Genomic DNA, 24974 nt, shown 5'->3' on the forward strand with positions numbered 1-24974 from the left:
TAAGTAGGATGAGTAGTCACTGAGCGTATTGAGCAAGAAGTGAAATAATCCAAATGAAGTTTTCCCCCCACCCCCATGGAAAAGCATTTTATTTTAATCATAGCAGTGTGTGCATGATTGAAGTTGTGAAAGGCCCATTCAGCTGAGTAGAGAATACAGTGTGGAGGGACAAGGATGAAAGCTGGGAACCAGCCAGCACAGGTTGCAGTAGTACAGCTCTGAGGACGGTGGCTTAAACGATGGTGGAAGAAGTGGAAATGGGGAGAAATGATTGGATTTGGATTGTTATTTCATAGTAATGCACCAGGATCTGCTGATGAATTGGATATGCAGTGAGAGAAGAAGTGACGTATCAAGGATGACACCAGAGTTTTTCCAGAGCGAGAATGTAAATGGAATTGAAAAAGGGAAGCTTCAACTTGGGGACAGGTGTATCAAAGTTTGCTTTAAAAACATTAAGTCTTGGGGAGGGTGTTATTAGATATACAAGCAAAAATGCTGAATCGTAAGTAAGATAGTTGAGTCTCGAGGTCCCTGAGAAAGTTGAATCAGGAGTTATACATTTGCAACTGTTCCATATATACATGGCATAAAGATATGAGTAGATGCAGACACGTATAAAGAGAGTACAGCTGTGTAGGAGACGTCTGAGGACTGAGTTTGGAACGCCATGATTTAGAAGTTGGGAAGAGGTAAAGAACAAGCCAGAGAGACTAAAGGAGTGGCCACAGGAGGTATGTGGAAGCCAAGAGACTAGAGTGTTACAAGTAGAAGGAAATGATCAACTATGTCGAGCTGATGGTTTGATTAAGATAAGGCGTGAGCACTGACCATTGGGTTTTGACCGGTGGAAATCACTGGTGTGCTTGCCAAGAGCAGCTCTATTGGAGCAGGGAGAAAAATCTGACTGGAATGGGTTCCAGGGAGAATGGGAGGAGAGAGAGTAATCTCACTTCAGTGGATGGATTGTGCATGAGAGGAACTATTAGAGGATGCAGGCACAAGGTCAGAGAGTTGCAGAGAAAAGTCCTTGAGTAGATGAAGAAAGATAAGATTTGGTGCTGAAGTGATAAGGGCACAGGCAGTCCATGCATTGCAACAGGAAGGAGGCAGAGCATCGGGCTGCCAGTAGTGCACGTTGATTCCAAAGAAAACACTCTGTGGATGGATCTCCTCTTTCCCTAAGCCTCAAAACATTAGCTGCTCCGCTTCTGCTTCCATCCTCAAAACGATATCCATTAGGTGGAATGAGGGACAACTATCAAGTCTTTCTCTCCACATTATTTCTAACACCTCCACATCCCTTAGCATCTGAGCCCATCTTCCCTTCTTCCAGCAAAACAGTGGAAACTCCTAAAGATAGATGCCGGGTGGTGAGTCGAGGGTGGCTACTGGACTCACACACCAAGTCTCTGCTTAGGTTACCAAACCCCCAGGTACTATTGTTTTTCAGAAGTACATAAATAATGTTACAGATTATACAGAGTTATTCTGTATTTTTACTGATTCTGGGTACTTTTACTATTATCTTGTTTCTCGGTCAACAATCATATGAAATTATATAGATTTGTTCATTATATTAACAGTGGTTTTTGTACATGAAGGTTAGGAATCACTTCTTTGAAAGACCACATTATATGAAATTCAGCAAATCAGAAAAAAAAATCACAGTGCTGTTCCCATTCTCTTCTTAGTATTCTTGCTGGGATATTCCTTTTTCAAGCTCTATGTTAAGCCGAAATAATAACTTCAGTAGCTCAAGAAACATTCCCTGGTGGCCCATTGTGCAGTGGGCGGTTTGGAAGACTTCAGGTCTGCGTTGGTAACTGCAGGAGACCTGGCCCTTGTCCTCATGGGGCCTGGTGGGGGTGGAGGCTGTGTACTTGGAAGGAAGCAGATACAGCAATGGAGAAGAACTACAGAAAGACATAATCATATATTCTTTCATCCATTCAGCAGAGGTTTATTGAGGCAGCACCAGACACTGGGTGAATATACAAAGCTGACAAAGAGGCGCTCTCTTCTTTGAAGATCACTGTAAAGAACAAGGGAACTTTTTCTTTAACCCTTTTCTTCTCTTAACATTATCTTCCCTTGAGGACTCTGATTTGTATCCACAATACTGTATGTGGTTATAATAATTGTATATCTACGTTTAAATATCTATCCAAATTTTAATCTAATGTTGTCCTCTGTGGGGCCCTGGACCTTAACTTAAAATTGCCATTTGTGGCAGAAATAAAGAACACTCCCTTCTATATTTTGCTCTATGATGAAACAAAGGCAATTTAAAAGTTTGGTGCAGATGTACCCGTGTTTTCACAGTTCACATTTTATATAATGTCAAAAGGAGTTAAGGTTAACTGTATTTTTAATAACAGCTGATTGTTTTATTTAACTTGCTGAGAGTAAAGTCAGAGACTGGATGCTGACAATGGAACTAATGAGGTCCAACTCATAGTGAAAAAGTAAAAGTGTTAGTCACTCAGTCATATCTGACTCTTGGTGACTCCATGGGCTGCAGCACACCAGGCTCCTTTGTCCATGGGATTCTCCAGGCAAGAATACTGGAGTGGGTAGCCATTCCATTCTCCAGAGGATCTTCCCAATCCAGGGATTGAACCCAGGTCGCCCACATTGCAAGCTGATTCTTTACCGTATGAGCTATAGGTTTGATTTCAAGTGCAAACCTCATAGAGAAAAATATTCTGAAGTAGTGTTTGCCAAACTGTTAATTCTCTGAGATGCTAACAGATCTTTCATCAAGTAAAAAGGCCAGATAGACTTGGAAAGCACGGTATATTAACATTTTTCTCTTAGAGATCCATAATCCAAACAATGTATTGAAGGTTCTCAGATACAGGACTAAGCAAGGTAAGGATATCACTTTAACTTTATTAATACAGCGTTGCTTAAACATATATGCCCATAGAAGCCTGTGTTGTTTGTTTGTTTCCTTGGGTTTTGGAGGGAGAGGAATATACGTGATTAGGAACATGTTTTAATATCAGAAAATTCAAACAAACAAAGTTATAGTTTCACTTCCTCTCTCGATTCTTTCTAATCATGTTTCAAAAGTCAGAGCTAATGTTAGTGAGTGTCTGCTGTATGCCAGGCACTTGACCATATACCTTACACATTATCTTACCTAGACTGATGATAGTATTGAGAGGTAAATTCCCTATTTAAAAGCTGAATAAACTGATACTTGGATAAATAAAATAATCTACCCCCCATATAATGCTTTTAAATGATAGGATTCATACACAGATATGGCCAAGCCAAGGTTCATTTTTCCTACATGCCGCATGTTCATGAGCTATAGATAGATGAGTTATTGCATCTCTTAAGATGTGTTTTGGAAAGAACAAACATGTCTTGTAGGGAGTGGAGTATAGAGGTGGCAAGATTGTAACAATTTAGAGCTTCAGGAAAAGTGCTTCAAGAAAAGCCAGAGGAACCAGAGATCAAATTGCCAACATCTGTTGGATCAACAAAAATGCAAGAGAGTTCCAGAAAAACACCTACTTCTGCTTTATTGACTACACCAAAGCCTTTGACTGTATGGATCACAACAAACTGTGGAAAATTCTGAAAGAGATAGGAATACTAGACCACCTGACCTGCCTCCTGAGAAATCTGTATGCAGATCGAGAAGCAACAGTTAGAACTGGACATGGAACGACAGATTGGTTCCAGATTGGGAAAGGAGTACGTCAGGGCTGTATATTGTCTGCCTGCTTATTTAACTTCTATGCAGAGTACATCATGCAAAATGCCGGGCAGGATGAAGCACAAGCTGGAATCAAGACTGCCAGGAGAAATATCAGTAATCTCAGATACACAGATGATACCACGCTTACGGCAGAAAACAAAGAACTAAAGGAGCCTCTTGATGAAAGTGAAAGAGGAAAGTGGAAAAGTGGGCTTAAAATTCAACAGTGAGAAAACTAAGATCGTGTCATCTGGTCCCATCACTTCATGGCAAATAGATGGGGGAAACAAGGGAAACAGTGACAGACTTTATATTTTGGGGCTCCAAAATCACTGCAGATGATGATCGCAGCCATGAAATTAAAAGGCACTTGCTCCTTGAAAGAAAAGCTATGACCAACCTAGACAGCATATTAAAAAGCAGAAATATTACTTTACCAACAAAGGTCCATCTAGTCAAAGCTATGGTTTTTCCAGTAGTCATGTATGAATGTGAGGGAGCGCCAAAGAATTGATGCTTTTGAACTGTGGTGTTGGATGAGACTCTTGAGATTCCCTTGGACTGCAAGGAGATCCAACCAGTCAGTCTTAAAGGAAATCAGTCCTGAATAGTCATTGGAAGCACTGATGATAAACCTGAAGCTCCAGTACTTTGGCCACCTGATGTGAAGAACTGACTCATTGGGAAGGACTCTGTTTCTGGGAAAGATTGAAGGCAGGAGCAGAAGGGGACAGCAGAGGATGAAATGGTTGGATGGCATCACTAACTTGATGGACATGAGTTTGAGCAAGCTCCAGGAGTTGGTGATGGACAAGGAGGCCTGGTGTGCTGCAGTCCATGGGGTTGCAAAGAGTCAGACACGACTGAGCGACTGAGCTGAACTGAACTGAGTGCTTCAGGAAAGCATCTCCTAATAATACTGTACATTTATTCAATTCCTGTTAATTTTCATGGTGTGCAAAGTTCTCCTTTAACATATACTCTTTGATCTGCTCTGAAAGAGTCATTAGCCTACAGATTTAGAGAAATAAAGGCTATATGAAGGGGCAGCAGCATGGTCTGGTGGAAAGACCATAGTCTTTCCCTGACCATTTTAATTCTGTCCTGTTCCCTCAGGTTACTCTCTATTACCATTAACCATTTCACTCATAGTGCACGCTATTGTTTGGTATTATCTTACTCTTTATTTGTTTACAGGTCCTCTCCATCTTCCCCTCAGAATATAAGCCCCACAAAAGCAGATACTTTGTCTGATTATTCAGTGCTGCAGTTTCAGAACCTTAAATGATGCCTAGCACATAAAACCACTCAATAAATGTTTTATGAGTAAGTAAAAGAAAGACTAAAAGAAATTAACCCTTGATTAATATCTCTGCTCTGGCATTTATTATCTCTATAAACTTAGCCAATTACTTAGCCTCTGTAAACCTATTCCTCATCTTAAAAAAATGAAAATGCTAGTGTTTATTTCAAATGGTTGAGCATCAAGTTAAATTATATAAGATAGATCTGTAAATAATCTAGTTTAATGTTAGTTCACCTTTCAATTTTGCTTTTGTTGCATGTCCCCCATTCTTTTTCACTAGGATTCATGAAAAGACTGGATCACAAACAGAAATGTGAACATTTCTATATTAATTCAAATTGCTCTTTGTATAGTCAACATGTTAGGAAATTGTCTTGGGGTTTATTTTGTGTATAAGACTTTTTACACTAATCAAAGTGTAAAATATTTGCTTTGGTTTTCAGTAAAATTACATAGTTTCATAGTGTAGTCAAATCCTGATGAAACCAGAATTGAAGTCAGCTATGAAAAGGAACGCATTTGAGTCAGTTCTAATGAGGTGGATGAAGCTGGAGCCTGTTATACAGAGGGAAGTAAGTTATAAAGTGCAACACCAATGCAGTATATTAACACATATATATAGAATTTAGAAAGACGGTAATGATGATCCTATATGCAAGGCAGCAAAGAGACACAGATGTAAAGAACAGACTTTTGGCTATGTGGGAGAAGGTGAGCGTGGGATGATTTGAGAGAACAGCACTGAAGCATGTATATTACCATGTGTGAAACAGATGACCAGTGCAAGTTCGATGCATGGAGCAGGGCACTCAAAGCTGGTGCTCTGGGATAACCAGAGGGATGGGGTGGGGAGGGAGGCAGGAGGGGCTTCAGCATGGGGGACGCATGTGCACCCGTGGCTGTTTCATGTCAATGTATGGCAAAAACCATCACAATATTATAAAGTAATTATCCTCCAATTAAAATTAGTTAATTCTTTTAAATGGGAAAAAAGAGAAAGGTGGTTAATGCAAATTAAAAAGAAAACCATGTTGGAGTTGTTGGGGAGAGAAGAGACTGGCAAGGGTGTAAGTCTTATTTTCTGTTAATCACAATATTTTAGGATTGGAAGGAATCAAACCTTTGTGCTTTTTTCCAGCATCTCTCACCTAAACTTCTTTTTCAGAATCCCCCCAGATGACCATGAAGTCCTTGCCTGAAAACCCAGGGAGATTGTGTGAGAAAGAGTTTGAACTCAGAGTCCACATCATTCAAGTTCTATCACTCTAATATTGGGCATGCCATCTTCTCTACTCTTCTTCCTAATTTATAAATGGAATTAATAATTCCCACTTACTGTGAGGCAACATGATACATATATAAAGCAGATACTCCACAAACAGTAATTCCTTCCCCTCAAAGAACTCATTCCTTCACAAAAAAAAACCTGCTTCATCTCCTTAAACACTTCTGGATCCTTTCTGTGTTTTGACTGGCATTTGCTTATCTGTCCCCTGCAGGTTCTAGCACAGTTTGGGGGAGCTCCATAGAATAAATAGAATCCCTTTTCTTAATAACAATACCTGAGCTGAGAAATCACCAGGGCAAGTACTTGCTGAGTCCAGGCCGGTCATTTAAGTGGGCAGAGTGATCCGATTTAAGAAAATTGACCAAAGGCCTATCACCAGTTTGTGGGTTGTCTGTGCCCCGTCCAAAGCAGCAGCTGCAGCGTGGCTTTAACAGATTGTTGCCACCCAGCTAATTCAGAGATGTTTTCATAACTCTGGGAAGAATTGTGTGAGCCAAAGAAAACACGACTGTGAGCCAGAACAGGCGTTTGGAAACAGCCGACGGCAACCTCTGCTTAGATGATTGCAAAGTGTTATCAAGCCTCCGTTAGCCTTTTTTTTTTTTTTTTCCAGGCGGAACAGCACAGACACTTAGAGTCGGCAGGGGCTGGAGTCCGCCCTGCCCTCTGATCACCCCAGAGCCTCTGGGAACTAGCAGTGGCCCAGCTGTATATCTTGGTCCCCTTCAAGCACTCCTCACGTGATGGATTTTCTACTCATCTTCCTGTCAGAACGTTTTTCTTCCTAACACATTGCAATTGAGTGGTGGAAAGAATTCTAGAAATAGAAATTCTACAAATGGCCTAGAAATACAAATGTGGTCGGACCAGCACAAGATGTGAACTCTCTCCCCGCTTAATTTAGGAATGAGGTTCTTTATTTTGGGTCCTTAGATCTCATACTAGTCCATGTATTGATTTCAGGGAACTTCAACTGATCGTGAACTCACTGAAATTGTGTACAAGATTTTGTGGGGTTTGCATGTGTAAATGCATATCCTTTAACAGATTCTTAAAACAATAAAATTCAAAATAAGACTCAACATCTACTAAAGGTTATGTTTTAATTAAAGTAGTTTTTAACAATAATTTGGGGAAAATTTGGTCAGAATAGTGATAACTATTCTAATACTCCTATCAGAATATTGACCAACACTGAACTTAGGTGCATGCGTGCTAAGTTCACTTCAGTTGGGGCCGACTCTTTGCAACCCCATGGACTGTACCCCACCAGGCTCTTCTGTTCATGGGATTCTCCAGGCAAGAATACTGGAGTGGGTTGCTGTACCCTCCTCCAGGGGATTTTCCAGACCCAGGGATTGCATCTCTTATGTTTCCTGTATTGGCAGATGGGATCTTAACCACTAGCGCCACCTGGGAAGCCCGCAAAACTGAGCTTAGTCTCTACTAAGAGCCATTTGTCTTTTCTACGTGTTTGTTTTTATTTTTCTTTTTTAAATGCAAAGCTCCATAACCTTGCCTTGGATACTGGTGTAATTACCCAAGCCTATCCAGTGAATGCTGCTGTAATCCATGTCTGAGACCTAACCTTTTTACTTACTAGGTCTCATTGTATTAGACTGATAACCAAAACCTATAACACTATAATGCTGTAATTTTAAGACATTAGAAATAATTTTCTGCTGGAATATTTAGTTTCTGTGTATTTACATGATCTTCCTTTTTTCTTCTTCTTTTTTTTTTTCCTTCTCTGTAGGCCGAAAGTTTAAAAAGTTCAATAAAGTTAGAGTTATGAGAACACTAGATGCTGTTGCCCTCCCACAGCCAGTGGGTATTCCAAATGAAAGCCAAGCCCTAAGCCAGAGAATCACTTTTTCACCAAGCCAAGACTTGCAGTTGATCCCCCCACTGATCAACTTGCTCATGAGCATTGAACCAGATATGGTCTATGCAGGACATGACAACAGCAAACCTGATACCTCCAGCTCTCTGCTGACAAGTCTGAATCAGCTTGGCGAGAGACAGCTTCTCTCAGTGGTCAAGTGGTCTAAGTCACTGCCAGGTAATAATAATTTGTATATAATAGCACGTAATAAAAATTTTTACTATGGCTTCATACTAGTGGGTGGCTAAATAAAACAAGCCATGCAATAAATTAAATGGAGTAGAAACAGGGGGTTGTTGTGTGTGTTTCAGGAGTTCAAAATATTTATCTAGGCCCCTATATTATATACTGTTTGTCTTGGACCCTACTGTGTGCTATGGAAATAAAAAAGACATAGACAACATTTTGAGTCTTGTTGACGAATCAAGAATTACATATATGAAGCAGTTAAGGAATAGCATAACTCTGTATTATCTACTAGTTAGTGTCATTGTTCAGAAAAAGAGAAATTGACCATCTTCTCAGAAATGTCTAGTTCATTCCAAGTCCAAATTTAACCAACCTCATGTGGTTGAAAATAAGACTGAATGTATCTATTCATACAACAAGTCAAAACAGTATTCAGAGTGTAGCAGAGTATCTAAAGTCAATTAAGAAATAAAATTGCTAAACCTAAAACAAATGATTTGGACACAGAGAAACTGCCAGTTACTATCTTTGTGAATTTATACCCAGACTGAGAATTTGAATTATGTTATCATGAAAGGATTTTAGCCGCTTTATTAGTTACTTCTGCTTTCTCAGCACAGTTCCATAGGAGCCAAGAGACTGAAAGAATTATAGGGATGTAGTTCTCACCCGCTAAACCTTGCAGAGCTAAGAGAATAATACGTAATTACTTGTCAGGTGGCGCTAGTGGTAAAGAACCTGCTGCCAAGGCAGGAGATATGAGACTCCACTTTGATCCCAGGGTTGGGAAGATCCCCTGGAGGAGGGCATGGCAATCCACTCCAGTATTATTGCCTGGAGAATCCCATGGACAGAGGAACTGGACAAGCTACGGTCCTTAGAGTCACAAAGAGTCAGACATGACTAAAGCAATTTCAACGCATGTACACAGTTACTTGTGGAGGCATTAATCCCATAATTAGAAATAAAACCTTTTTTAAAGTTATTTTCTCTTCACAGGGATAGTAACCTTATACTCCTTTAGACTAGTTTGTTTTTCCAATATCTGATCAAGAATTAAACGTATTATACATTTTAGTCTCCAAGTAAATTTAATAGCCTTTGAAAAAAAAAAGAATTCATTTCCCAATTTGCCTTAATACTATTTCTCAGTTATTCCACCTGAAAGATTTGTAATATAATAGATGAATTGTTATTGAAAAGTCAAGTTTACATGAGACAGAAAGAAAAATAGATTCCTGTTTGTTGACTCTTTAAAAAAATAGATATTGAGAAAGTTAATTAAACTCACTATTCTAGTGAAGATAAAGTAACATCAAAAATCAAAATGCCCAGGTTCTTATTAGCTTCACTCTTGTTGAAAGGCTTTGGACAGGTAATTATTTTTTTTATTAGAAAAGTTCTGAATTTTTTTTTAAGTTTACTGTAAAGTGGTTATCAAACTTGATAGATTTTTATTAAAATATTACAATAACGTTGGCAAACTTTTTCAGTTTTAAAATATGAGTGTTTATGTGTTTAAACATTTATGTTTTTCTATTATTTAGAAAGGTTCTTTCTTTGATTTTTGTTGACATAGCTCATATTTCTTTGGTTTTCATTTTGTAGATTCTCTACTGTTAAAAAAAGACTATATTATCATTTGGCAAAGTTAGAAAATAACCAATTATAATTACAAAGATAATTTATTCATTTTGGAAAAAAATTAATTGAGTCTCCTAAGTTGAAATACAAGTATCTGTCTAGATTTTTGATCCCCACACACCCTCCAAAAGAGTGAGAGAAAATTTTCACATTGCATTTGGTGGCAACTTTTTTAATGTTGCAAAATGTAATTTGTGTATAAGTAAACAAGAATGACGGCATCACCAGGATTACATATGTTGTTTCCATTAACTGTATAATAAGGGAAGCATTAAAATTATCAGAGTACTAAGTGGCCCATGGTCCTTCACACCATATTTTCATGGTCTGAATTCTGAGAGTAACTTGAATGAATGATGAAAGCAGTCAGTGAAGCAGAGTGACAATCCTGACCTCTGTGGTAGGACTCAGAAGGACATGTGTTTAAATATTTGCTCTCAGAACTACTAGCTGCTCAGAAACTTCCAGCTTTATTCACGTGAGTCATTCAAGAAATGTCTGTCGCATGTTTCCTTTGTGCAAGAGGTAAGCCTTACTCGGTGGTGTTAGAGGAGCCAGCAGGCTGGGCTCGTGATGGCCCTGAATTGCAATGCAGTGCATCCTCGCACCTGGGCATCAGTTTTGTCCATAAGGGAAACTTCTTTTATCTATTCACTCACAGGGTTATTGGTCCATGAAAGATGGACTTAGTTAAATGAAGCTTATTGATAGTTTACTTATTTAAAGTGGGGAAAAAAAAAGATATTGCTCAGAAAACATGTCAGTAGATCAGGCAGTTAGTTCTTTCACAAACAGAAAGCGTATTTTGGGAGTCAGCTTAAGATAAGATTTCAGGCCTTCTGAGGCATCAGAGAAGAGAAACCTGCCCCGAAACTCCAGGAAAAGGAATCATAGCCCTAAACTAAACAGAGACAGCACTTATTCACAATATCCTGCATTGTCTGGTTAGGCTCGTTTGAATAGTAGACCTGTAGGGATTTGAAGTGAAAACACCGTATGTAATAAGTTTTTGTTCAAGACCTAAAATTCCTTGGGTATATATGTTTATCCAAATAAACCAATGCCCTTTAACTTTGCAAAGAAAAAAAAGATAATTTTAAACATTTCTCTGGGAAAGAAAAAGATCAGATGCAGGCTGATGATCATCACCAAGGTGTCAGCACACATGAGAGCCACAGGGCGCGTGTCTGCAAGCCCCCGAGAGGACCTGTGCCGCCTGCTCAGGGACTCCTGTTGCATCTTTGTCTGTGCGCTCCTTTTGTCTTTGACGGGTCACAGTGATCACAGCGTATCTGGCATCTTTACCATACTATTTCAGAAATACCTTTGTTTTTCTATTTAATGGAGACTCACAAAATATGCCTCATGACAGTACATTAACAAGTGTACTCTGAGGTTACATTGTCTCTGACATATTGTATCTATATATGAATGATTTTACGCTGACACTTAACTCCACCTTCAGTGGGTAATGTTTTCCTTTTTGAAACTTAAAGTAGCATGATATTTGCAAAATTTAAAAAATGAGCAAGATGTATTCCCTCTGTTAAGGAACATTCAAAACAGTGGAAGGAAAGATACTCAAAAAGTGAAGGTGTCAATCAGTCGTGTATGACTCTTTGCGACCCCATGGGCTAAGCCCACAAGTCTCCTCTGTCCATGGAATTCTCCAGGCAAGAATACTGGGGTGGGTAGCAGTCCCTTATCCAAGGGATCTTCCTGACCCAGGGATCAAACCCAGGTTTCTTGCATTGCAGGAAGATTCTTTACCATCTGAGCCACCAGGGAAGCCCCATACTAGCTATACAATTGACCCTAGTACAGCGAGGGAGTTAGGGGCACTGACTGTCCAAGCAGCCAAGAATCCACATATAGGTAAGAGAAAGCATTCTGAATAGGCTAATACTGTAAAATAAGGAAATCAAGAGGTATGTTTGGTGGGTAATAAATTAGACCAGTTCTCCACCCACAGATTCAACCAACCATGGATCATGTTGTACTATAGGACTGAAAAAAGTCTTGGGTGAGTGGACCCATGTTGAAATCTGTGTTATTCAAAGAGCATCTGTAGTACTATGTGAAAGTGATAAAAGGTACGGATATAAAAAAAAAATGGAGACAGAAGAACATTTTTGTCTTTAGGGATAAGAGAAGGATTCAGAGACAAGGTATCAGTTAAAGTACACCATGAAGGAGAAATGAGACTTTGATAAATTGTGTTAAGAAGAGAAAGCATTCTGGATAGAAGAAATAGTGTGGCTGATGGTGTAAAATAAGGGAATCATGAGGTGTGTTTGGTGAATAATGAATTAGACCAGATAAGAATGGTTCTAGAAGAGTGAAGGTCCCTTAGTAACATAAAAATGTTATCATACCTTCCCCCCACAGTATAGGAATTAAAATTGTTAACTGCTGCTGATTGAGAGACTACAACATGCCTATGGTTTCTCAAACACCACTGGCATTCTGAGGGTTTCATCATCCAAGAATGAAGAAACCACTGAGAAAATTATATTGGAGAGAATCGCAGAAAGTAAATTTAGAGGTGTACGTTGTGGGCTGAGTCAGGGTAGACTGGATATTAAATGTTTAAGTACTCATTCCCAGTCCAACTTCATCCTTATTCTTTATTCTGTGTATTATAGCAGAATAGATCGTAGCAGAATTGATGTGAGAGAGAGGTTTAGGAGAAATATTTCCTTTGCATAAATTTTGCCTTGATTCTTCTATTTATTTGCTGGAAAAAAATATTCAGTCCAATGCTTTGACATTTGTAAACATATTTTACTTCTCAGCGAGACTACTTGCATTCGTCAGTATCAGAAGACTAGAACAGTCCTTTGCCTGTTTTTTTGCCTTTGAAGCATGCCAAAATATCTTTTGAGTCAGTAATAGCCATTGCATGCATGACAAAATATTTTTGTCTCTCTCCCCAAATCAAATGAATAAATTAAACTACTTCTCCCAAAAAAAGTGATGGAAAAGAAATGAGATTAGCCCTCTTGGAGTAAAGTCAGGCTTTGGTAGTATTTTCATGAAGACATTAAAAAATGATTTTCTAATGTTCTATTCCACTGAAACTACTATTGCCAATGTCACCAAAATCTTTTGTCAGATCAAATGAGTACTTGCAGCCCTTATCATGTTTCGAATACCTCTGAAACCATGACGAAGGAGCCATGTCTTGCTGAAACTTCCTGTAGCATTCATCCCTTCCAGGCAGATATGTTTCTCTCGATTTACACATCTGTTTCTTTTGTGGACTTGTTCTCCCATGAATTTGGCATTTCCTGGTTCCATCTTCTATTCCAGTAGTTTCTCAGTCTGCAGGGCTGGATTTGCTCACTTACGGCCTTGTCTTCAGCTCCCATTATATTCTCATGATTCCTACTTACATGGTGACAACCTAGATCCTCTACAGAAGTATTGGACCATATATTTCTTGTGCTTATTACACATTTCCACCTACATGAGCTTCCAAGCCAACATGACCTTCTACTCCATAAGCCTAAGACCTTTCTCTGTATCTTGAAATGGCACTGCAGACAGAATCTTGGCTATAATCCTTCACTCACTTTTTTCCTTCACCTCTGTCCACTCTGCTTATTATATGTATGATTCATTATACATGCTATTTACACTGCTACTACCTTGAGCTATTTTAAGTCCTTATCATTTTCCCCTAGGTTTCAGTCACAGCCCCCGACTGACACTATTATCACAGTTTCACACTGCCCGCGGATAGTCCTCAATTCTGCCACTAGGCTCATCTTTTCAAAAGCAATTATCATCTGTTATATTATTCCCGTCCCTTTCCAGAACAACGTCAAACTTCTTAGCCTTATTATTTCAGGTCCTTCTGGCTCCTGAATTTACATTCTGTCTCACTCTCCCACTTCAAGCACCTCTGAGTCTTGGTTCCCACAAAGCTCTTTGCTCAGTTTCCAGCCTTTCTTCATCCACTTTGTTTTCCCTACCTGGTGGCCCTTCGCTTCTCCCACATTTTCCCCTAGCTAGTCCCTAACTAGTCTTCAGGATGCTAATCAGCTTGCCCTAGGAAGATTTCCCCAAGCCTCCCCAGATTGAGTCGAAGGTCCCTTAGCTTTTTAAGAAGTGTGCTATGTTAAATCTTTACACATCAAGTTCGCATTTATGCGTAAGTTCATCAAACGCATGGTAGTGATTGCACTTGCTGTGCTGAAGCTCCTTTGTGCTTGTGCGGGAAGGTGCTGAGATAGTTGATGCTCTCCCCTTGTTATAGATTAACTGTTTCAGTACATGACAGTTTTTACAGGAGCACAACCGGTAGGTTTTATCAAATCTTTGGGATTAAGCCAGGAGAACCTAGAAGGTCATGTAGGCCAGGTGTCACTGTATACTTTCTTTTCAATTTGCTTTAGGCATTAAGGCTTGGACAGTTTGTGACAGAAATTATCAGGTCAAGTCACTTAAAAGGAAAGAGCATTTTTCTTTACTACTTGTTGAACACAATTACAGGTCATCCATCACGTCTCTGTGTGAAGGTTTTCATTTTGATCCTCATCTCAAATGTACTGAGGTTACCTGATCATTATCATCAATGGGAATTTGATCTCAGTGTTCCCGTCTTTGTTTCAGGATAAAGTAATGAATGATATTACAGTTAATGGTTAAAAAACATTGCACTTCTGTACTAGGCGTGTTAAAGTCAATTTAACATTGTACACTTATCTCACTTACCGGGGGAGTAAATAAAGCTATTTTTCTGATTTTTTTTCATTCTGTTACATAGAAGGAATATACTTTCTACTATAAATATTGGTAATTTTATATTTTATTTCACCAAGATTTGCCTTTTATATTATAATATACCCAAAATAAGCCAAGTCTATATGTGCCTCCCTTGAGGGAGTCTTGCTTTTCAGGAGTTAGGAAACTTTATTATTTATCTCTTATCAAATGATCCTAAACTTAATGGAAGACTTAATTACCCATTTTTTAAAGCCTGTAAAGTATGCAGTTTACAAGTGGCATTTCTGTACTAGATGTATTGAGTGACTCATAATTTTTTTAAAAAACAGGTAATATATGAACATGAACTTCAAGATGCATGTATGACAGGAAAATAAAGAGAGAATTATGAAAATTGCATGCCAAGTTTTTCTTGGCTAGTTATTTTTAGAGAGTCTTTCTGTACCTGAGTCAGTCAGGAAGTAAGCAATAAACACCAACTCTACTAAGTTTTAAAAACCAAAAAACATCCTGCTATTAAAAACCAAACAAAAAAGAAAAACATAGTTTTCTGAAAAGACGTCAGGGATTCACTGAATAGGACAAGTCTGAAGAGGAGACAGAAACCAAGGCCTCTCTGGAGGGCCAAGACAAGCATCACAAATGACCCCAGTGGATTCCACTGTCGTTAGGCACCACCACCATCATAAGTAAAGCCTAAACATATCTTGATCTTTGTTTTACTATTTTTTGCTTCAAAGTCCAGATAGTAGGTATTCTACGGATCAAACTTAGATCACAAGCCCAGGGAACCAGAGGCCTTAGCCAGCTTCCTTGTGGGAACGTAGGGTACTTGCTTTTGTAGTTTGGTTGACCAAACTGCAAACAATGGGAAGCTATTCGCACAGAGGGAAAAAGAGGCTAAGCTATTCGCATAGAGGAGTCAGAGGGAGGTCCCGCCGCCTCTAAAGGGGCAAATACCTGCTGTGGTTCCGCTGCTGATTATGAATATGTGCTAAGGTTGCTTTAGGTCTCTCTGAGACTAAGAATTTCCAGGAAGAAAAGAGTAGTCTTCCTGCTATTCATATGAAGATGGGGATAGCAGGAAGTACATGAAGGAAAGATAGCCTTTTCTGTCTACTTTGAGATAATTAACTAAATCAGGAAATAAAGTTCTTTTACACTTGAGATCTAAGGAATTAAGTTTGACTCTTGAAATAGGTCCATTGTAAGTGGACTTCAGCAGTCTTAGAAGGAATAGATGTTATTTAAAAAGCTTTATAGAACATGGTTGATGATCCTACCAAAATATTTTTTTCTTTTACCTTTAATGAAATATATCCACTTTTACTATTTCAAGTACTCAAGTACAAAATAATTTAGAGTTTTATATCTTTTGCTCGATACCCATACCTCTAATTCCTATGCAAACGGACCTTCCATTGGTCCCTCAAACAGGTCCAAAGCTTACTATTTTCTCTTTCGCCTGTTTTTTCTCCTTTATTTTGTCTCAGTAATGCTGTTATCATCATCACGCACCATTCAAGTAAAAACTGAAACATCTATTTGACTTCCTCTTTTTCCAATCTGTATACAGTCAGTTGCCAATTTCTTTAATTTTACTCTTTAAAACTTTCTCCTATGTGCTCTATCTTCTCTGCTCCTACCTGTTGACTTATTTCTAGCTTTTATCATCTCTCTCCTGGCCTTTGGCAATAGCTCCCAATTTCTCTCCCTAACTTCAGACCTTTTCCTTTGAACACATCCTCTACATGGTTACCAGTGAGCCGTGCATAGTGTAAATCAGGCTGTATCACTCCCCTTGCTGTTTTGTAGGCATGCAAGACCACCCATGATCCAACACCAGCCCACACCTCCAAACACCTCTTTGCCTTACCCTCCTTTACGTTATCAGTGCTGAACTGGTTATCTTTTCCCAAGCAGGCAAAAAGAGAATTGGAAAGAGATGGGAAAAAACTATGTAAGTCACAATGCATTTGCCCTTTTCCTGCCATTCTTCTTCTGCCACCAAAACCAGAGAAAGATCTAAAAGGGAGAGGTTGTGAAGGTGTGAAAGACCAGGACACTCACACCACACACACACACACCCACACACACACCCATATACATATAGACTCTAAAGCTCTTAAGCCATAGGGGAGTTTAAAATGAAACTGGATTAAGTTTCAGAAAGCAACAGTGATCAGAAACCTGTGGAATCCACTCTAACTTTAATTAAGAGTTGTTAAAGAAAAATTAGACGTAGCAAAACTGAAAACGGGGGTTTTAGAAATAAACCGATTGAGATTCCTCAGCAGTCTGACTTTCTTCTGCTCAGGCATTGTCTCTGTCTGGGGCAGTTTTCCTACTCTCTCTGCTGCCTGGTGGATTCCTTCTTACCTGCTCTATCTTTTAAGATTCTTTTTAGGGCAAGGGTTTTGTCTTTGTAACCCATCTTTGTAACCCAGCGTTTTAACACAGTGCCTGGTCCATAACTGACTCTCCATAAATAAATGTTGCATGAATGAATGATACATGTTTGATTTAATTAGCGAGTTCCCAGAAATGCTAAATCACAATGACTAATTTCAATGAATTCCAATCTCTTATCCTTTTTAATTTTTTCTGACTTTATTATTATTTCCTGATTTTTTTTTGTATATAAATATTTTGACTGAAAACATTATCCTTGTTGTTGTTCAGTTGCTAAGTCATGTCCAACCCTTTGCATCTCCATGGACTGTAGCACACCACGCTTCCCTGTCCTTCACTATCTCCCAGAGTTTTGCTCAAACTCATGTCTGTTGAGTCGATGACGCCATCCAGTCATCTCATCCTCTGTCACCCCCTTCTCCTCCTGCTCTCAATCTTTCCCAGCATCAGGGTCTTTTCCAGCGAGTCAGCTCTTTGCATCAGGTGGCCAAGGTATTGGAGCATACCCTATTTACATCTGTTTTCAAAGGTTTATTTTTCAGGTTTTGACACAGTGATTTTTGACACAGTGATCATTCTATTTTAAAATTTGTTTTGTAGGTTTTCGGAACTTACATATTGATGACCAAATAACTCTCATCCAGTATTCTTGGATGAGTTTAATGGTATTTGGACTAGGATGGAGATCTTATAAGCATGTCAGTGGACAGATGCTATATTTTGCACCTGATCTAATACTAAATGAGTAAGTAGTAACTTGACTTTTGTTTGTTATTATTATCAAAAGTGTATGTGTAGGATAATGTTGAAAACTACATTTCAATAGATGATCATACACCAGTGTCCTAAATAGTAAAAATTTCCTGAAATGTTTCTCGGAACTACCTCAAAATATAACTTGAACTGACAATATTAGTAAAAATGTATTATCAGTGATTTGATATTTAGAGCTTTTTCTTTTATTTCAATATATAATAGTTGTCACAAATAAAAATTTCTTAAACTTCAGAAATGTATCAAGAAATACATTTGGTCTTCTTAAAGACCAAATAAATGTTTAGTTTATCAAGTTAAAATTTTACATTGGCAGTATTGAAAATAATGAAGTAAATGAGGAATATTTTTGCTTGAAAGTATTGACTTACCTTCAAAAAGTAAAAATATTATTTGTCTTCCTAGAGGATAAATTAGACTGGTAATTTATTTAAAACATTGAAAGATAATAAAATTGAATCCAATTTGCTTGATTATATTGGAATTACTATAATTAACTTTCTACATATAACTTTAAACTGAATAGAATCTTTTCATGAAAGTATTTGTACTGTCCTAATTGAGTCTGTTGACTCAGAATTATATAAAATGACGTTATACTAAACTTTACTAAACTTACTAAACTTTACTAAACTTTAGAGATTGCAGATAACTTTCATATATGTTATTCTATTTTATCCCACAGTCCTTTGAAATTTGTAAGGAATCAGCACCCTTTATTTCACAGTTCAGAGAACTAAGGCAGACAAGACTTCGTAATTTGCCAAAGAATCCAAGTGGTGGTTGGGATTAATTTTATCTCTCATGAGTCAAATCTAGTTTTGTCTTGTTTTTTCCCACCATTCCTGATCACTTCTTTGACTAGTGCAGATACTACAAAACAGTACATAGCTGAGAAAATGCCTTAAGTAAATGTCCTCAGTATTCAGAATTCATGTTTGTCTAGTCGATTATTTAATGCTGCTAATGTTCTCTTTTCTATATCACCATATATTTCCTCTAAAATCATTCACAGTGTAGCCATTTTACACGAATATTCTTAACTGAATGCACCAAAGTATTCTACACTATTCAATTTCTGTGAATTGAATTCACTCTCCCATTGGATTGCACACAAAATTTTATATATTTTATCCACAAGGAAAGAAATCAGTAAATAAATATTTTCTGAGTGTTTCTCAGTACCACATTTTTATTTTTATTTATTTATTTATTATTTTTACTTTACAATACTGTATTGGTTTTGCCATACATCAACATGAATCCACCACGGGTATACATGTGCTCCCAATCCGGAACCCCCCTCCCACCTCCCTCCCCATACCATCTCTCTGGGTCATCCCAGTGCACCAGCCCCAAGCACCCTGTATCCTGCATCGAACCTAGACTGGTGCTTTGTTTCTTATATGATATTATACATGTTTCAGTGCCATTCTCCCAAATCATCCCACATTTTTAACTGCTACAACTTTGCTCTCCTTTCTTGGGTTAGGTTTTTAAAATGTGATAGTAAAAGTGAACAGCAACATTAATCTTAGTTAATGTGTGTTTAAAATAAACTTCCAACTTCAAACATTTTTAACCTCAAAATCCATTAGTGTGAGTAAATTTAGAAGACATTTAAAATTCCAAATATTGAGTTTGTTTATAAAAAGTCATGTTCAATAAATCAGGTAATAACTAAAACTCATAATCACTCATAAATTACCTAACCTAGCTAAGACCTTGTGTGTGTTTATTTTTTTTCCACTGTTGATTTTTCTTTTGTGTGTTGTGTGTGGTGCAAGACAGCGGATGAAGGAGTCATCATTCTATTCATTATGCCTAACCATGTGGCAGATCCCACAGGAGTTTGTGAAGCTTCAAGTCAGCCAAGAAGAGTTCCTCTGTATGAAAGTATTGCTACTTCTTAATACAAGTGAGTGAGTATAAGTAACTGAATGCAAGAGATTTGATTTTTTAATTTTTAATTCATTAAGGAAGTCTCAAACAACAGTACTATTGTATGATTATAGATGAGTTATGAATCTTAATGAGTTGGAAACTGCAAAAGAGAAGCATCTATAGACTATAATAAAGTCATTTCATATTTCTCAGATTTTATCTATCACCTAATACTAAAATAGCCCATCAAGTAAGCCAGTTTCTATTCTTTTTTTGGGTAAAAGATGATTAAATAACTTTTTCATATTCATCCAATTAAGTATTATAAACTAATTAATACTGCATAAACACAGACTATTCTTCCCTTCACCCCCACCCTACAAAGGATTTACTCTATAAACGCACGTTTGTAACTGTTCACTTTATGTCAGGATAGTCTAACAGTTATAACACATAACTGCAAGAATCCATAGCATAATATAATAGTTTATGGACTACTCACAGTCAGTCCAGTGGGTTGGCCAAGAAAACCCAGGCTTCTTTCATCCAGAGGCTCTACCCTTTGTATCAACTTGGAGTCTTCCCTTTTATCTGACTAGAAGATGAACACTGAGTAAGAGAAGGTTTGAAGAGTAGATCTGGAACTATCTTCCACCCACATTCTATCAGTTCAGTTCAGTTCAGTTCACTCAGTCGTGGCCGACTCTTTGCGACCCCATGAATTGCAGCACGCCAGCCCTCCCTGTCCATCACCAACTCCCGGAGTTCACTCAGACTCACGTCCATTGAGTCCGTGATGCCATCCAGCTATCTCATCCTCTGTCGTCCCCTTCTCCTCCTGCCCCCAATCCCTCCCAGCATCAGAGTCTTTTTCAATGAGTCAACTCTTCTCATGAGGTGGCCAAAGTACCGGAGTTTCAGCTTTAGCATCATTCCTTCCAAAAGAAATCCCAGGGCTGATCTCCTTCAGAATGGACTGGTTGGATCTCCTTGCAGTCCAAGGGACTCTGAAGAGTCTTCTCCAACACCACAGTTCAAAAGCATCAACTCTTCAGCACTCAGCCTTCTTCACAGTCCAACTCTCACATCCATACATGACCACAGGAAAAACCATAGCCTTGACTAGACGGACCTTAGTCGGCAAAGTAATGTCTCTGCATTTGAATATGCTATCTAGGTTGGTCGTAACTTTTCTTCCAAGGAGTAAGCGTCTTTTAATTTCATGGCTGCAATCACCATCTGCAGTGATTTTGGAGCCCTAAAAATAAAATCTGACACTGTTTCCACTGTTTCCCCATCTATTTCCCATGAAGTGATGGGACCGGATGCCACGTTCTATGGTCCACCCTAATTGCAGGAGAGCTCGGGAACCCCCTAGCTGTGTACCCGGAAGAAATAGCGCTGGTCACCATAAGAGTGGGCAGACGCCCATGCATTCATTCTCACACACAAAGAACATGTGTCCCTCTGCCTCCATGGATCTCCCAGGGTCTAAGTGGAAAACTTTTTAAATTGCTTCCACCTTTTACCCTTTGCTGTGCCCTTCCCACACACAAGTAGACTATTTGAATTGGTTCCTCTTTCAGACATTGTGATTTGAAAGGAAACCACAGAGAGCTAAGACCTGAGATCGAAAGTGAGACAAGAGTCTTTCTCAGAAAAGATTTCTGCAAGGATTTCCTTCTAGGGGCATGAATCTTACATGATAGGGCCGGGGGAGCATATCAAGAGGAAAGGCGGAAAAGCTGAACTCTTAAGAAGGCAGTTTACCTCATAAAGTCTGTGCCCGGACACAGATTAATACAGGAAATGGCACCCCACTCCAGTACTCTTGCCTGGAAAATCCCATGGACGGAGAAGCCTGGTAGGCTGCAGTGCATGGGGTCGCTAAGAGTTGGACATGGCTGAGTGACTTCACTTTCACTTTTCACTTTCATGCATTGGAGAAGGAAATGGCAACCCACCCGTGTGCCTGGAGAATCCCAGGGACGGGGGAGCCTGGTGGGCTGCCATCTATGGGGTCGCACAGAGTCGGAAACGACTGAAGTGACTTAGTAGCAGTAGCAGGGAACCATAGCCCTTTACCCGACCCTTGGAATCTCTATCTGGAGGACAAGACCTTCAAGCACAATTTGATTAAAAAAAGCACAAAGTAGACAAAGGAATTGATATGGGACTGGCCAACAGAGTCAACTGAAAGAACTTTAATAATACAGCAGTTAACTCCTGTCAATTCTTTTCTTGATAGTAATGAATTCAATAGTAGATATATCATAGATGGTTCTAGGTCTCCCAAATTAGTTGATAGCATTAACATAATACTGTATTTATGGGTAGGCTACATTATGCAGGGAACCAAACAAGCCCTAAACCTCAGTAGCTTTCAAAAATCTTAAGTACTTATTCTTTTTACTATATTTTCACTGCAGATCTACAAGGAGGCTCATTGTTATCACTTAGGTGTTCAGGCAGATGGAGGCGGCATCTTGACACCTGCCTCCATAATCACTAGAGCAGTGCTAAGGGAGGACAGCTGTAAGGAAAGGAAGGGAGATACACATGACTTCCACTCACATAGCATGGAAGGCAAGGTTTTCAGCCATTTGCAACTTTAAGAAAAGAGAAAATCATGTACTTAATAGTACTACATATATACACATATATAAATTATTTATTATTATATGTAATAATTTGTATAATAAAATCTACACAAATTTTAATGGGATTTTGAGGAGACACTTGGCACAGCTATTGAAATTCATCTTTAAATCTTAAAAAATAGGTAAATATTACAAAAATATGGGGATGGGGGAGAATTAGAAGGTTAGAATAATTAATAATGTGGAAAATACATACTCTGAATTCTTAGTCAAATCAGACTATATATACTAGAACTTTATATCCTACTATGGAAACACTGAAAATCTTTGCATATGGAACAAATAAATATTGTTGAGAAAAGAAGCTTTATGTTTGAGGAAAACTTAGTTTGAATATTTAGCTCAAACTGTATCCTAAAATAAGTGGCTCGTAGTTGTAAACACTTTAGCTTGTTAAAAAGAAGCTAAAAGGAATAAAAATGAGAAATCTCAAAGAATACCTTTTAAAAATATATGCAATAGAAAAGTTGGCAAAAGAAAAGTTCAATGACTTAAGAATTTAAACCACCCATTTGCCATTAAAAATTAAAATACAGATATCCAGGAAAATATGGCAGGTTGAATACACACTTTAATCATTGTTCCTTTTAAACTACATAAAACTATTAGTCATGGGATTTCTTAAAAAATAAAATAAATATATAAAATGAAAGAAATATCAGTAGCAATAAAATTCCACAAGCCAACAAGCAGAAACTAATTTAGTGTACCTGAGAAAGTGGAGGGCTTCCCGGGTGGTTCAGTGGTAAAGAACCTGCCTGCCAGTGCAGGAGACACAGAAGATGCAAGGTTCTGTCTTTGGGTCAAGAAGATCCTCCGGAAGAGGAAATGGCAACCCGCTCCAGTATTCCTGCCTGGCAGAACCCATGGACAGAGGAGCCTGGCAGGCCACAGTTCACATGGTCTCAAAGAGTCAGACGTGACTGAATAAGAAAGTGGTTTCTAAGCCAGAAGTAAGAAAAGTCAAAAAGCAAGCACCTTGATCTGTATCACTGAACCTCTGACATGTTTTGCAGTTAGTGACAACAGTGATTTTTTTTTTTTAATGAGAGTGAAAGTAGAATTAAAAACACCAAGTTCTCTTGAAAATGTGTTTCTAAATATCCACCAATGGTGCAGTTGTTCTGCAACTGAGGTAGAGACTGTAGGTTTATTCCCTGAAGAGGATGCAACAGAAGGCAGTTGGGTTGGTGGACTGCAGGCAGTGATGAGGGTGAAGACGGATAGTGTAAACAGATTAAGATTATATACCAAATGTTGAGACAACACCCTGCAAAATCACCAGTCCTCTAGAACACTGTCATCCAGGTTTATATTCTCCAGATAGGAAAACGAAAGATTCTTTTATAAAGAATTTATTAAGCTAGAAAAAAAAGAATTAAATATGCTAATAGCAAGGCTTTCTCTTTGAAATAGCTCAGCCAGAATGCCCTACACTAAAGCTTATAGCCAATAATAACTGTTCATTCAAACAGAACTAGCAATCAGCTTTTTAGTTTCCATGCTTGAATATAAAGAAGCAACCAGGGTATCTGAGGAAGTCTTTGATATCAAACATAAAGACAAAATAAAAAAATAATTTAGAGGAAAGAGAGACCATGGAGAAATTTAAAAGCTATCCTTTGTTGTTGTTGAGTCACCCAGTCATGTCCGGCTCTTTGTGACCCCATGGACTGCAGTACCCCAGGCTTCCCTGTCCTTCAGCATCTTCCAGATCTTGCTCAAACTCATGTCTATTGAGTCAGTGATGCCATCCAACCATCTCATCCTCTGTCGTCCCCTTCTCCTCCTGCCTTCAATCTTTCCCAGAATCAGGGTCTTTTCCAGTGAGTCAGGTCTTCACATCAGGTGGCCAGAGTATTGGAGTTTCATCTTCAGCATCAATCCTTCCAATGAATAATCAGGACTGATTTCCTTTAGGATGGACTGGTTGGATCTCCTTTCTGTCCAAAGGACTCTCAAGAGTCTTCTCCAACACCACAGTTCAAAAGCATCAGTTCTTCGGCACGCAGCTTTCTTTATATTCCAACTCTCACATCCATACATGACTACTGGAAAAACCATAGCTTTGACTATGTGGAGCTTTGTTGGCAAAATAATGTCTCTGCTTTTTAATATGCTGTCTAGGTTGGTCATAGCTTTTCTTCGAAGGGGCAAGTCTCTTTTAATTTCATGGTAGCAGTCACCATCTGCAGTGATTTTGGAGCCCCCCAAAATAAAGTCTGTCACTGTTTCCATTGTTTCCCCATCTATTTGCCATGAAGTGGTGGGACCAGATGCCATGATCTTTGTTTTATGAATGTTGAGGTTTAAGCCAACTTTTTCACTCTCCTCTTTCACTTTCATCAGAAGGTTCTTTAGTTCTTCTTTGCTTTCTGCCATAACAGTGGTTTCATCAGCATATCTGAGGTTATTGATATTTCTCCCGGAAATCGTGATTCCAACTTGTGCTTCCTCCAGCCCAGCGTTTCTCATGATGTACTCTG

At 38.6% G+C, this 24974-nt stretch overlaps 1 protein-coding gene across 4 annotated transcripts in view; it reads left to right on the forward strand.

Annotated features, from left to right (window-relative positions):
• PGR (progesterone receptor) overlaps positions 1–24974 on the forward strand; it is a 125144-nt gene that overhangs the window by 78117 nt on the left and 22053 nt on the right. For 2 of the 4 annotated variants that reach the window (XM_015100878.4, XM_060399667.1), the window contains exons 4-6: positions 8066–8371; positions 17771–17915; positions 19732–19862. In XM_015100878.4, coding sequence (XP_014956364.2) covers positions 8066–8371; positions 17771–17915; positions 19732–19862 — 582 coding nt within the window. Of the gene's footprint in view, positions 1–8065; positions 8372–17770; positions 17916–19731; positions 19863–24974 lie in introns of those variants that run through there. The other 2 variants (XM_060399666.1, XM_027979146.3) reach the window with 2 other exon arrangements.

The sequence above is a fragment of the Ovis aries genome, chromosome 15 (assembly GCF_016772045.2).
Source record: "Ovis aries strain OAR_USU_Benz2616 breed Rambouillet chromosome 15, ARS-UI_Ramb_v3.0, whole genome shotgun sequence".
NCBI lineage: Eukaryota > Metazoa > Chordata > Mammalia > Artiodactyla > Bovidae > Ovis > Ovis aries.